Raw genomic sequence first — 15208 nt, 5'->3', positions numbered from 1 at the left:
ATACAGTAGGTCAACATTAAAGATGTTTGGAGTTTTATTTTAGTTATTAATTTTAATTTTTTGTCTAGAGATGCTGATCTGAAACCGTTGTTAAATACAGTTACGGCATTTCCTGTTTCTGCCGGAGAGAGGGGAGTTTGTCCCAAAGCTTGCTGCTGTATTTACTCCCTCCATCTGACATGAGGGAGCCTCGTTGAGCTGCGAGTGTCACTCCACGGAGTTCACTCCGTCACGGAGGGGGAGTGTGTAGGGGTAGGTGTTGTAGAGCGTGGTTTGGGATTGGGCCGATGTTTAGTTTTGTCCCGCCTCCGTCCCTACAGTGACGCGTCACTGAGCAAGGGGGCGGAGCAGAGTTGGCTACAGGCAAGATGGCGGCGACCATGAGCAACGTGGAAGAAATACGGACTCGAGCTGTACTGGGGGAATTCGGTGTGAAAAATGTAAGTCTGGTTTGAACAACGTTGTTATGGCAGCAGAGCTTGGTGTGTGCAGGGTGAGAGTCTGAGAGAGAGCCGGTCTGATATACTACACAGCCTCCCTCATTCACCTGTACACACCGGTCTATATGTACACACAGATTACACACAAACACACAGAGAGAGACACACGCACTAGTGGTACCTACTGTACTTTACTTCAGGATTTTAACATTGTGCTACTTTGTACTTTTACTCCACTACATCTATTTTACATATTTAGTTACTTTGCAAAATGTACCCTAACCCATGTAATATTAATATTTATGTATTTATTTGAACAAGGACCATGCATACAAATACTTTAATCTCAGGAAAGAGAAGAGATGATTTATGCCAGATTTGAGCTAATAGCTCATTTCCATCTGAATCCTGAGGCAGGTACATAACAATCAACAAACACTAAAACATTGCATCATCTCTATCGCACGAACAATAATACAACAAGATTAAAGTACAGGTCAATAAAATAGTACTGTTCAAATATAATATTACAATACTATTAAAATTGAAAAACTCAAATGATAGTATAATGACTGGTTGCTTAATATCCATTTCTTTGCACCATGAGGGAAAGAGTGAAAGTCAGGGCAGGTGTTAAAGCTCAGCTGAAGAATATTCCAGTGTTTGATGGCCTCGAACTCTTGAAAGCAGAACAACATTTTTTTTTAATTAGGAGTTTGTATTTGGACAGTATAATTATTAAGTAATTATGAAATAAGTATTATTATAGGTTAAGCTAAACAGTAGTGTATAACGTAATTCAAATAAACCCTGCCTTGAAAAGTGCATTGAACACAGTGATGAATATGCACCAATAATGAAAACATTTCTTTATAATAATAATCTAAAAATGTCTTGTTTTTTTAATAAGTAAGTGCTTTTACTTTTCGTACTTAAACTATATAGTTTGATGCTATTACTTTTTTACTACACTTTTGAAGACAGGGCTTTTACTTGAAACTGAGTATTTTTACACTGTATTAATAATAAGTAATAAATCAATAATCTGAGTTCTTCTTCCAGCTCTGGTTCCATGTATATGGCCCAGTCTTAGGCAGAGAGCACTCACACCTGAGAGGGCTGCCATCCGCGCAGAAGTCTGTCAGGCACACTTCAGAACCTCCACAAGCATGCAAATACTTTAATTAGTTAAACTGGCTTTAAAAACATCCTCAATAATCCAACAATAAATAAAGTAGTTGGATTTTCTGAATTCATCCCTCAGCTGATATGAGCAGAACAGCTTGAAGCCCATATCCTCCACCGGAAGCTCTTTACCTCTCACGCTCGCAAACACATTCTATCTGATTCTAACTTCCCAAGCTGTTCCTCGAACTGCTCCTGTTCAACGATTAAAGCATTGAATGATTCAGTTAACTCTTACAACTTAATGATTGATGTCCAAAACTGTCAGTGAAACATTTAATTAGAGGAACAAACGACTAGACAGTTGGTTAGTTTTTAAAAGTGTAAAAAACATCATCCATGGACAAACTACACTGTAATTTAAGGGCTCCTCTACGGGCCCTTGGTGAGCCGCAGGACCTGCTGTGGCCTCTGGCTTGTGCATATTAAAGCAGAGCGTAAATATCTTGTAGTTGAAGTAACTTTAATAAGATCTGAATGGTTGCTTCTTTCTATCTCTTATTGATTGTTTCTGCTTTAGGTCCATTCGTCAGATTTCCCTGGCAACTACCCTGGCTATGATGACACTTGGAATATGCAGACATTTCAAAAGGTATGTCTGTCAGTTGGATCTATGCGTGTCAGCTGGTGATAGGGGAAGTCTGTGGGACCGTCTCTTTCCTGCTCCTCTGCCTGTGTATGGAGCAGCTTTCACACCATTTTCTGTGAAAATCTCCAAACAATTGTTATGGAATAAAGTATCTGGTTGCAAAACTGGTGAACTTATTTATCCTCTTAGAGAATGAGCAGGACTGACACACACACACAATACTTTTATTTGGTGTGAAGCAGTTGTGGGTAATAAGCACTTTTTATTTTACGTGCATGGTTAACTTTAGGGAAAAGCTTTACAATTTGTATATCTAACTTGGGTGTCACTTTGTTTGAATTGGGATGGGAATAAAAATAAAACTATTGCGTGCCACCCTTTTTTTTTGTACACACTAATTTCCTTACTAACACCTGTATAGACAGGATTCACAGTGTAAGTTGTCAGGCTACACACTATTTTCGTAGGAACCATAATATGTGTGTGTGTTGGGCATCTTTTTTTTAAAGTCTTGAACGCACATCAAAGTCTCAAAGTCAGCTTTATTGTCAAGAATTCTACATGTTGTACATCCAGAAATCTCGAAATATCGTTTCCCGCAGTCCTACAGTGTGACATATATGCATCAAACAAAAAACAAAAAGGGCCTAGATAAACATGGTATACATTAAACAAAACAAAGGGCCTAGATAACCGGGGTATACAGTTTAAAATGTTAATAATATAATTTAAGTGTTCAAAGTACAGTTCAAAGTACAGTTTCAGTGCAGTAGCAGCGGAGATGGGCAGAAAAGTGAGTTAGGGGGTTAGAGTCCAGGACCATTTGGGGCAGGGTGGAGAGTTCAGGGGAGAGATGTCAGAGAGGGGGAGAGAGGCGGGGAGAGGAGAGAGTTCAGCATCCTGACCGCCTGATGGAGGAAGCTGTTGCCCAGCCTGGAGGTGCGCGAGCTGAGGCTGAGGAACCTTCTTCCTGAAGGCAGGAGGCTGAAGAGGCTGTTGGAGGGGTGGGTGCTGCTCCGGCTCGCTTGAGCTTCCGGATGAAGTACAGGCGCTGCTGGGCTTTCCTCGCTAGAGCGGTGGTGTTGTTTTTCCAGGTGAGGTCATCAGTGATGGTCACACCAAGGAATTTGGTGCTGGTCACCTGCGTCACAGCAGTGCCGTTGATGGTCAGGGGGAGAGGGGGTCGACGGTGGGTTCTCCTGAAGTCAACAACATTCACATGTTGTGAAAACAATGTTTGCACACCGGACCCCTGCAGGGGGGTCTGAGGGGGTTCCATCCCCAGAAGATTCCCTTTTATCTTTTAACATATAAACTACGCATTATTGTACTCTCTAAAAATAAAGAAAAAGACAACATTTACCCCCCCCCCAATTCCATTTTATTTTTATCGTTTATGCTGGTTTTGCAAAGTGTTCACTGGGACTAATGTTTGATGCTGAGATGTGTTCTCCTGTCCTGTTGCAGAACTTCAGGATTGACATAGTGAATCTGGAGGAGAACAGCATGGAGTTTGATATGGTGGGGATAGATGCATCCATCGCCAACGCCTTCAGAAGGATCTTACTGGCAGAGGTAGGATTTCATTCAGTCATCTCATTTCCATACAACTACATACTTATGACATACAAGGGGTTTTTAGACGTTTTACACAGTTCAGTGTTTCCCCTATATACAAATATGCACGCCGCTGCTAGGGGGCGCCAGCCAGGTACCAAGTGGCGACCATTTTTGATTGTTTGTTATGTGGATTTGTCCGCGCTCACATTTTGCTGTGCCTTAGCACCGCTGCTATGACTCCATCCTAGGGGAAACACTGCAGTTTTTTTGGAAAGGGCCTTGTGTATTCAGCTTGATGTGGAGGAGTTGAACATCTGGTGTTTCTGGGCAGTCTCTAAGCAAAAGAAGTCTTGGAGGTTTTTCATTTCTAATACACTACCAGTCAAAAGTTTGGACACACATTCTCATTCGAAGGTTTTTATTTATTTTAATTATTTTCTACATTGTAGATTAATACTGAAGACATCAAAACTATAAAAGAACTGGAATGGAATTATCTAGTAAACAAAAAAGTTTTTAAAAATTCAGAATGATTTATATTTGAGATTCTTCAGAGTAGCCCCCTTTTGCCTTGATGACAGCTTTGCACACTCTTGGCTTCTCTCAGTCAGCTTCATGAGGTCGTCACCTGGAATGGTTTTCCAACAGTCTTGAAGTCTTCCCAGAGGTGCTGAGCACTTGTCTGCTTTTCCTTCACTCTGAGGTCCAACTGATCTAAAACATCTGACGCAGCACTCATCACTTTCCTTCTTAGTCAAATAGCCCTCACATAGCCTGGAGGTGTGTTTGGGGTCATTGTGTGTTGAAAAACAAGTGATGGTCCCAGTAAGAGCAAACCAGGTGGGATGGCATGGCGCTGCAGAATGCTGTGGTAGCCATGCTGGTTAAGCGTGCCTTGAATTCTGAATAAATCACCAACAGTGTCACCAGCAAAGCCCCCCCCACCATCACACTTCCTCCTCCATGCTTCACGGGGGGAACCACACATGCAGAAACCATCTGCTCACCTTCTCTGCGTCTCACAAAGACACGGCGGTTGGAACCAAAAATCTCAAATTTGGACTCATCAGACCAAAGTACAGATTTCCACTGTCTAATGTCCAATCCTTGTGTTTCTTGGCCCAAACAATTCTCTTCTTCTTCTTGTTGTTCATCCTCAGTAGTGGACCTTTGCAGCAATTGGACCATGAAGGCCTGATTCACGCAGTCTCCTCTGAACAGTGGATGTTGAGATTGTCTGCTACTTGAGCTCTGTGATCATTTATGTGGGCTCTAGGCTGAGGTGCTTTCATTTGTGCTTTCTGAGGCTGGTAACTCTGATGTATTTATCCTCTGAGCAGAGGTAACTCTTGCTCTTCCTTTCCCGGGGGGGGTCCTCATGAGAGCCAGTTTCAGCATAGCGTTTGATGGTTTTTGCGGCTGCACTTGAGGATACATTCAAAGTTCTTGACATTTTCCAGATCGACTGACCTTCATTTCTTAAAGTAATGATGGACGCAGGGTTTCCGTTAGCCGGTAATTACCGGTTTTTAGCTGGTAAAATTGATAAAAAAACGGTAAATTCAAAACCTGCCGGACAAAAATTTTGTCCGGTAATAATTAGGGATGCCCCGATAGATCGACCGATATAAAGGCCGATCGGGAGAGCCGATCAGATGACGCAAAATACATGAGACTTTTCTCTGTGTCAAAAGAAGCTCGCCAAAATAGCTTCACCGCTAATGCTAGCTGGGTCTGATCGATATGGATATAAACGCGAGTATAACCGGAAGCGAGAGAGAGATCAGAGATCACCTGCAGCTCCCCCGCTGTGACGGACCGGATCACGGAGCGAAACACACACTTCAAGTTAGACCTAACACACTTAGCTATTTTATCTACCTCTGGAACAAGCTAAACTAGTTAAAAATATGTTTATTCTTCACTGTCTGGTCACTCATTACTGGATCAGCGAGCTGCAGGAGATACTGACGGGCTGTCAGGAGAGAGAGAGAGGAAAAGAGAGGCTCCCTTTATTTCTCCCGTGTTATTATCCAAAGTTAATGTAAACCTTTTAATAATGTACTTCATCTACTATAAGAAGTTTGTTTGAATGTAATAATTATGTTGTTTGAGGAAGCGCATCATTTATTGAAAAATGAATCTGAACTTTTCGATCTGTTACGATTATAAACTGAAGCAATTTAAAAATCATCCCCATTAACTTAGTTTTAAACATCAGCATATATTGCGGGTCATAGTCCGGTAATTACCTGCTGACGGAAACTCTGCTACACAATTCTTATTCTTATTATTATTGAAACATGACCGGTAAGTTTCAAATTTACCGGCAAGAAAAAATCCTAGCGGAAACCCTGGATGGACGGTCGTTTCTCTTTACTGAGTTGAGTGGTTCTGGCCATAATATGGATTACAACAGTAGTCAAATAGGGCTTTCCACTGTGCACTAACCCTACCTCTGCACAACACAACTGATGACCTCAAACACATTAACCTGTTAAGCCCCATAGCCCTCGCCCGCGGGGGCTACGGGGCTTTCTCTCACGAAACTGTGTCTCAGGGCTTCTTAACAACCTATTAAAGGTAGGGTAGGTAAGTTTGAGAAACAGGCTCGAGATACACTTTTTGTTATATTCCATGGAATGCTCTTAACATCCCGATAGCAATGAATATCTGAAGTGCTTTGACAAAAAATCCATAAAAAAATATCATCTGTGGAAGCCGTAGTACTGTAAAAAGCACGACCAATCATTTTAGCCGGCCCGGCTAAAATAACTGGATGGCCTACCTGCCTGTCAGCCTTCCATCTGTGCACAAACTTATCTCGTGCCCTCATTGGTCATGTGCGCGTTCGTGTGTGTTGGAGGAGGGGCTCTGTAAGGAAGTGGCAGATTTTCTCCAGTTGTGTATTTTCAAATTCTAGCGCACTCGAGCTGGTTTCTCAAACTTACCTACCCTACCTTTAATGTGTCATACCCACTTAACGGGAAGAAACTCAGCTAACTGACGATATGAAACATTTTTACCGAAACGAAACACAAGGGTAATACCAAGCCTCTGAATTAGCACTGAGCGAAAGAATGCTAACGCACTTAGCACAGAACTCACGGTAGACATATTTTAGTACGTATCGGATCTGCACAAACAAGATAGCAGATTAAAGCTGAGATTCCACAGACTCTAGAGGTATAAGTATCATCACTGTGCGACCAAAACTCAGGGCAGCGAAGGCAAACCCAGACAACACACAACGTAGCTTTACGGAGCCAAAACGGCAAATATGTCTTACCTTTGCTGTTTTTCTGATCAAAAGTTGTGTTCAATGGCATTAAAACGATAAAAACGCTGCTGAAGGTTAATCCAATGTGTCTGTGTCACTTTGAAATGATTACTGATAATCCATCATCATATTTATGGCAATAAGCCTAGTTTTCAGTTTTCAGAGCGTAACATAGCTTTCGGTTTGGGCAAACTGCGTGCGCATCACTCTCACTCCTCAATGGTAACGTATAGGTGGGTTTAGGATCTCCCCCTCGATTCTATTGGCTCTAACGGATCAAAAGAGGTGTCAATCATCAAAATCGACCGAGGGGGGCCAGAGATATGGCAAATCCACCCAAATGACCACAGAAGTGTTTTTTTTCTTTCTAAACCTCTCTTAAAAGGTCAAATGTCACTTGTTTTGCATCAATCTTGATACAGGGTACTTATTATATGTTATAGTTTGGATTCCTAAAGCTTTTAGTCTATTATCCCATCATTCAAGTGTGGTTTTCACTATAAGTAATGCTTTTCTTTTTGGACGGACACTATCATTTACATTTGTGTTCAATCTGAATTTACTTTAAAATAAAAAAAAATCTATATTGATTCTGACTCTTCTACATCCAACTCACAGGTTTATCATTGCTTTGAGATAAAAGATTATGAATTTACCCCTTTTAGAAGTGAATATATAGTCATTTGTTCTGGGAATGTCATTTTCGAGCCTGAGACCTGGAAAACAGGCTTGGGGCTTAACAGGTTAAGAAGGCAAGTAATTCCACAAATGGACTCTTGACAAGGCGCACGTGTTCATTGAAAACCATTCCAGGAGACGACCTCATGAAGCTGACTGAGAGAAGCCAAGAGTGTGCAAAGCTGTCATCAAGGCAAAAGGGGGCTACTCTGAAGAATCTATAATATAAATCATATTCTGGATTTTTTAACACTTTTTTGTTAACTAGATAATTCCATATGTGTTCTTTCATAGTTTTGATGTCTTCAGTATTCATCTACAAAGTAGAATTTTTTTTTAAATAAACAAAAACCATTGAACGAGAAGGTGTGTCCACATATTTGACTGGTAGTGTATATTGGTAAAGCTCTGCATTGTTCTTGGTTGCAGGTGCCTACCATGGCCATAGAGAAGGTGTTTATCTATAACAACACATCCATCGTCCAGGATGAAGTCCTGGCCCACAGATTAGGCCTCGTCCCCATCAAAGCGGATCCCCGCCTGTTTGAGTACAGGAACGCTGGTAAGACTGTGAGCACACTACAGGAGGAGCTGTGGGGTACAGAGCAGCACATCATTCAGGAAGTTCTGTTGGTACAGAGAGCATGTTCACAAGACAACCCATTCATTTTGGTCTTTTAAAAAGAACACATCATTTACAGCCGACACTTTCTGGTCTGATGTTAATGTTTGAACGCCACAACAACATTAATCAACCACCAATGGCTGTTCACCGATATTCCTTCTCCAAAGCTTGGTCTCTATAAAGGCCAATCTGATGACGCACAACATGCTAAAAAACAACTCTTTGTGCCGCCTAAATGGCTTTTCTAAAGTAGTAACAAATAAAGAAACCTTGTGTTTTCTCTGTAACTCTGTGCATTTGTTCATGCTGCTGTCTGTCTTGTCTGGGTCTCCTTTGAAAAAGAGATTGTAATTCTCAATGGGACTCTGGTTATATATATATACAAACAATTAAAATAGCCGGCTTGACAACATTTCAGGTCTCCCACCTTCACCACTGTATCTCTCAATAAAGGCCTCTCTGGCCTAAGAAATATCTTTAAAAACAACTCAATGTAGTGTGCAATGTTTTTAGGACAAGTTAAATAAATAAATAAATAGTGCTGCAGAATAAATACAAGATATTAAATACGAGATGGAAATATATCTAATATCTTGTACATCAGTTCTACACATCTGAACACAAAGAGTTGAACATGTTTCAGTTCTGCTTTGTTTCTCCCAGGTGAAGAGTCTGCAGAGGAACAAGGTTCAGAAATAGACACAATTCAGCTGCAGCTAAAGATCAAATGCAGTAGGAACCCCCGAGCCACCAAAGACTCCTCTGACCCCCGAGAGCTGTATCTGAACCACATGGGTAGGTTCAGGTGTTTGCAGATACATTCTCACAGAAAGCATTTCTCCATGACGTCAAACAAGCTGATGATGTTTCTCCCCTCTGCTGTCTTGTTTCAGTTTACTCCAGCGACATCACGTGGGTCCCCATTGGGAACCAGGCGGACGTGTTTGCAGACTCTGTCATCAGACCGGTGCACGACGACATCCTGATCGCTCAGCTGCGGCCCGGCCAGGAGCTGGACATCATCATGCACTGCGTTAAGGGCATCGGTAAGAGCATGGTCCCCAGGGGGAAAGACATTTCTGTTTACTTTCAGTTAGAATAAGTTGCACTTTATTTTCCTGGCCTTTTATGTCTTTCCATTTTTATTTCCCCCTGACATTTTTGACAGTTAAATCTTAACTAAACGTTGTTTCTAGAGTTTTGTACAAGCAAAGATGTTATTTTGGTGGAGTCTGTCATTGACAAAGTATTCTTTGTCTGGACATTGTCCGCTGGCTTGGACAAAGCTCACATACTACATGTACTTTAATCATGTTATGAGTCCAGATTCTACTGCAGTGATACTGAAGTGTGTGTTCTGTCAGGTCAGGACCATGCTAAGTTCTCTCCGGTGGCCACAGCCAGTTACCGGCTGCTGCCAGAGATCACCCTGCTGGAGCCGGTGGAGGGGGAGAAGGCCGAGCGCCTCAAACGCTGCTTCTCACGAGGAGTCATAGACATAGAAGATGTGAACGGTACGTCAAACAAACCTTGTCCATCCAAAACCAAATAGAGATAGACTTTTCAGAGGGCATGATGAAATAGCTTGAGAATTGAGAATTGAGCATTCAGCACATTTCCAAATGTTTTCTTTAATCTAGGGAGAGCTTATATGCCCAGGTATACAGCGGGTGTTTCTCAATGTCGAGGAAGGCTGCTCCAGAGCCACTATTTCAAGGATGCTACGTCATCGAGTCCCGCCGAAGGACTGTTCCAATGTCCAGGATGCTTGGAATTCTACCGAGGCCGGCGTCCTTTGTTGCGGGAAATTTCGAGGCTGCACATGTGTATCCTCCGCGGTCTTAAAATCCCCACAATGCTTTGCGCACGGACCAATTTCCAAATCTTTGGCGGAAATCGCGCTCCATTTAAGGCGGGGCCTCGCATATGACGCACACCTGCACACCTGTTAGCCTGTTCCACAATTATTTGTTTTCCGAGGCTAGGAAGGATTCTTGCCTCGCTTCTGAAGGACCTGACTCGGAGGGACTTGTCCTACCAAGGAAACGTCCTCGACATTGAGAAACACCCAGCATATTAAAAAAGACTTGAGTGACTTGAAGTTAATAGATACATTCTCACCATTAGGGATGGGCATCTTTTTAACTGCTTACTGTATTTTAACGGTATTCTTATAGGTTATTTTTGCTATTTTTTAAGGGAAAAACGAAACAAATTGAAAACAGAAATAACATTGCTTTATTTTAGGAAAATGTATAAAATATATAAACTAAATAAAATAAAATATTATTTACCACAAAGCGAGAGAGATCGCTCTTATGGAGTGGAATGAGTGAAAAAGCAGAGTTTATTAGAGACAATGTGCGAGATAATGTTTATGTAGAAATAATAAATATTAAATCAAATTTATTTGTATTTTTAAAATTTCTCCAGGTCCGATAACAAAACCGATAATGTTGAAGCCTGTCGATACCATGGTCTTTAAAATGTAGCCCTGTAGACCGGGTTTCAGTACCCATCCCGTCTCACCACTTTCATAAATGTAATGGTGTAATGTCAATTTCGACTTTTTAAATGGAGCATAAGCATGAAGGTAAAGGTGAGAGGATGCCCGTGGAGTTTAGCTCTTTATCGTCCTGTTGTCTGTGCTCTGTGTTGTTCTCCTCAGGGACAAATGTTGCAAAGGTAGTGAACAGTCGCTTGGACACATGCAGCAGGGAAGTGATCCGTCATGATGACCTGAAGAATGTGGTGAAGCTGGCCAGACTGAGAGACCATTTCATCTGTAAGTCCTTCCGCTCATGTACACAGCATCACACAAGTGTGAAGATTAAACGGCTTTAACGTCTGTGTTGTAAATACATAAGATTAGTAAAGAGCATGGCTCTGCACCTCTTAATCTCACTTATAAACAGATGTTTATTTAATCCATGCAAAGGCCAAAGTGTGAGATGACACAAAGAGGTTTTACAAGGGGATATATGTTGTCCAGCAGCTGCTCTCCCAAAGAGTTGGATGCAAAACTGCTGCTTAAACCACAGTGACTCATTCTCTATTGCTACACCTGCTCAGTCAGCAGGATGAGAATTAAGCAATATAATAGTATTATTCTTCACGCAACTCTTTGGATCATTCTTTTTAACAATATATAGTGGTCAAATATACAGTAAATGTCTTGAGGGCAGATGGTATTCCTGTAGTCTTCCTGTACACCAGTTGATGGCGCTCTCCTCTCACAGTCACAGTGGAGTCCACCGGCATCCTGCCCCCCGACGTGCTGGTCACAGAGGCCATCAAAGTCCTCATGACCAAGTGTCAGAGGTTCCTCAGTGAGCTGGACACTCCGAGTGTGGAATGAAGTCCTGACTGAGCATGCTCAGAACCACCAAGGAGGAAACCCCCCCCCCGGCTGTCTGGACTGCCGCCCCTCAATGGCTCTGTGGGAATGTGAATGTATTGATAAAACCCAAACTGAACTTATAGAAAGCAGATGTTGTTATGGTGGTTAGACTTGCTTGTAAGTATGTATATACCACTGTCTCTAGAATTTTGTACACGCTGTTGATTTTGCATATTAAACATTACATCTCCGATAATATCCACATATTCATACATGCAGTAGCATTTTCTGTTTGAGTGTTTGCTCACTCTGTGTTGTTCAATAAGAAAAACAGTATTAAATCTTTTTTTTTTTAACCAATACGATACCATAATAATTTATTGTCAGCTCGAGCCTGACATTTTTCTTGCATCACAGCAGCTTCATAAGGAACATCAAACAAGGACAAATATTTAAGACAAGATTGAAGGAAAACAAACATTTAACAGAACATCACAATCACTGAAGAGAAACAAGCTCAAGACCCTCTAACGTACATTTGATCTGCGATTAAAGAGGATTTAGAGTGCTTTAGTGTGACCTTATTAAATGCCCGGACCCTGTACCTCCTGAACATGGTTGGAAAATATTACATCAGTAGACGCTACCTCATTAGCGACGGTACGCATTTCAGATTGTTGCCGCGCATGCGTACCTGCGTACCAGTTATGTGCACCCCTGTTTATATAGACCTGAATAATGAGTGTGATATCAGCACTCGACAGCATGTGTCAGATGTTCATACATAAAGCTCCTCTGATACCCTGTCAGTTATCCTCTTATGTCATATCTTATTTATGGAAGCACAGCATGTATATGAACAGTGCACATTACACTTTTTTTACTGCGTTAAAGCCCATTGGGTGTATCAGCCGGCCGGCATTAGTACATTACAGATCTATCAAACGTCTGCCAGTACCAAGAAACCGCTGCACACAAATATGTCTGAGGAATTATGGAACACTGTCATGATTTCACAGTGGTGTAAAGTAACTAAGTAGATTGACTCAACTGCTGTACTTAAGTACAATTTTGAGATAGTTGTACTTTACTTGAGTATTTCAATATCTTGATACGTTGTACTCCACTACAATTCAGAGGTAAATGGTGTACCTTTACTCCACTACATGTATTAAATACCTTTAGTTACTTTACAGATGTGGATGAATGATGTGAAATATAATCAAGTGTTAAATCAGACTTTAGTTCCACCTGGAGTAAATTCACAAGCTACCCTGCAGTATACAAAGTCATTCAAACTAGCTGCACCTTTACCAGCTTTGAGAACACTTTAATGATCAATCATTATAAAACATATCATATATATTATTCTGAAATGGACCAATCTGCACAATGACTACTGTTACTTTTGCTACTTTAACTATATTTTCAAGCTAATACCTTTCTACTTTTACTGAGTAACATTTTAATATCTTATAAAACGGACAAGTCAAATCAAGCAATCTGATTGGTTCTTAGCCGTGATATACTGAGCGTATACCACGGGTAGAATTGTAAGTTACTTTTCACAACAAGTCAGTATCCCTCCGCGTCTGAGAAAAACAGTATACAGTTGGGCTGAAAAGCAAACTGCTTGCACAGTTAAGGGGGTTGTCGACCCTCCGCTTCGCGTCGGGCCGAACCACGCCCCTTAACTGTGATATAATGGCCATATACCACGGCCTGTCGTGAGCTATTGCTTAAATATATATTATTCTGAAATGGACCAATCTGCACAATGACTACTGTTACTTTTGCTACTTTAACTATATTTTCAAGCTAATACCTTTCTACTTTTACTGAGTAACATTTTGAATGCAGGACTTTTACTTGTAACAGAGTATTCCTGCACTGTTGTACTTAAAGGTGGGGTAGGTAATTTTGGAGAAACCAGCTCGAGTGTGCTAGAATATGAAAATACACAACCGGAAAAAATCTGCCACTTCCTTACAGAGCCCCTCCTCCAACACACACGAACGCGCACATGACCAATGAGGGCACGAGATAAGTTTGTGCACAGATGGAAGGCTGACAGGCAGGTAGGCCATCCAGTTACTTTAGCTGGGCCGGCTAAAATGATTGGTCGTGCTTTTTACAGTACTACAGCTTCCACAGATGACATTTTTTTATGGATTTGTTGTCAAAGCACTTAAGATATTCATTGCTATCGGGATGTTAAGAGCATTCCATGGAATATAACAAAAAGTGTCGGTTTCTCAAACTTACCTACCCCACCGTTAAGTACAAGATCTCAGTATTTCTTCTTCCTTCCGTGATTTCATTCTTTGTCACTATAGGCAAATGATGGGATTTAACACAGAGGTCATGAGCTCAAGGCCCCCCCACCCTCGAAATAATCCAACCTGAAACTGCAAAGACTGTAAAGGGTTGTTTTGAGTAATGAAAATGTAAAGTAATTATATTTAGTTTCAAAGCCTTCTTGTGCAAACCAGATAAGAGAGCCATCTTTGGGGCTGGTGGTAGTGGATGTTAGGAGGCGTAGCAGCACCAGCATATTCTCAGGTATACAAGTCCAAAGAGAGCCAGAGTATAAATGAAAATGTTTTATATACTTAAAGTAGGAAACATCACTTGTGTTTTAGTGTGGCTTTTTGGATAAAAACAGAGTGAAAAATGTTTGCTCCCATGCTTTGGACTAACACAAAGTCATTCATAACACATTCAGAACATGTCAGCTTTGAAGACACGTGTCCTGCCAACCTCATACACTCAATGCTGGAGGGAGAACCTCCTCCATCTAGCAGGGAGAGTAAGGACCAAATGGGAGAGTCAACCATGCAGCTGGAGCATTCGGCGAAGAGTTTCCGGAGTGGAGGCTCCAGATTAAAAACTTGGCATTCAGAGGAATTTAAAGAGAGTGGTCCTGGGGTCGGGGGAGAACTGATGAATATGGTCACCCTCTTCAACTTCAAATAAAGATACAAACATGACTGCAAAGACTATATTTTTCACACAATAATACAATACAACGGATTATGAAGGGATTGAACTGGTCAGATTCAGCTGCGCAAATAATGAAATAAAAAAGCAAAATAAGTAAGATATCCACAGTGATGCATTGCATGCTTGGTAATACACGTACATCTCGTGAAAAATAAACTAGCAAGTAGCAATAATACAGTAAAAAAATACTCTCAGCTATAAGTTCTGATTCAAAATCTTACATTAGTAAAATGACGGAAGTAAAAGCATAAAAATGTACCAGAAGTAAAAGGTATTCATTATTTATGATGCCCCATTTCTTAAAATAATAAACAATAGTTACTGATTTGTTTGTTAAAAGTGGAGCTAATTTAACTTGATAGTGTTGCTAGACAGCTTGTGATAAGCAAGTGGATTCTGGGCCAGATGACATGCAACTCAACCAGAAGGTCAAAGGTCAATGATATCAGCTTAGGCAAAGTAAGCATGAGGCTGGAGGAAGATTTTTCAACATGGAAACCTCAAAGAT

The 15208-nt window shown here is 41.1% G+C and overlaps 1 protein-coding gene across 1 annotated transcript; it reads left to right on the top strand.

Moving 5' to 3' along the window:
• The first annotated feature begins 251 nt into the window (after positions 1–251).
• polr1c (RNA polymerase I and III subunit C) lies at positions 252–12057 on the top strand. Its single transcript, XM_034142151.1, has 9 exons — positions 252–440; positions 2146–2217; positions 3682–3789; positions 8162–8294; positions 9021–9152; positions 9251–9403; positions 9722–9871; positions 11026–11142; positions 11597–12057. The coding sequence occupies exons 1-9, from the start codon at positions 369–371 to the stop codon at positions 11713–11715; spliced, it is 1056 nt and encodes a 351-aa protein (XP_033998042.1). The 5' UTR covers positions 252–368; the 3' UTR covers positions 11716–12057.
• Positions 12058–15208: the final 3151 nt, after the last annotated feature.

This window comes from Trematomus bernacchii, unplaced genomic scaffold (genome assembly GCF_902827165.1).
Source record: "Trematomus bernacchii unplaced genomic scaffold, fTreBer1.1, whole genome shotgun sequence".
NCBI classification, from domain to species: Eukaryota; Metazoa; Chordata; class Actinopteri; order Perciformes; family Nototheniidae; genus Trematomus; species Trematomus bernacchii.
Note: the sequence above shows the minus strand (reverse complement) of the source record. Positions and strands in the feature narration are given on the sequence as shown.

Bases quoted from the DNA above. Each gene is read 5' to 3' on its own strand.
- polr1c (XM_034142151.1), top strand. From the start codon at position 369: ATGGCGGCGACCATGAGCAACGTGGAAGAAATACGGACTCGAGCTGTA. The intron at 9,153-9,250 runs GTAGGTTCAGGT...GTCTTGTTTCAG, and splicing joins GCTGTATCTGAACCACATGG to TTTACTCCAGCGACATCACG. The intron at 9,872-11,025 runs GTACGTCAAACA...TGTTCTCCTCAG, and splicing joins AGACATAGAAGATGTGAACG to GGACAAATGTTGCAAAGGTA.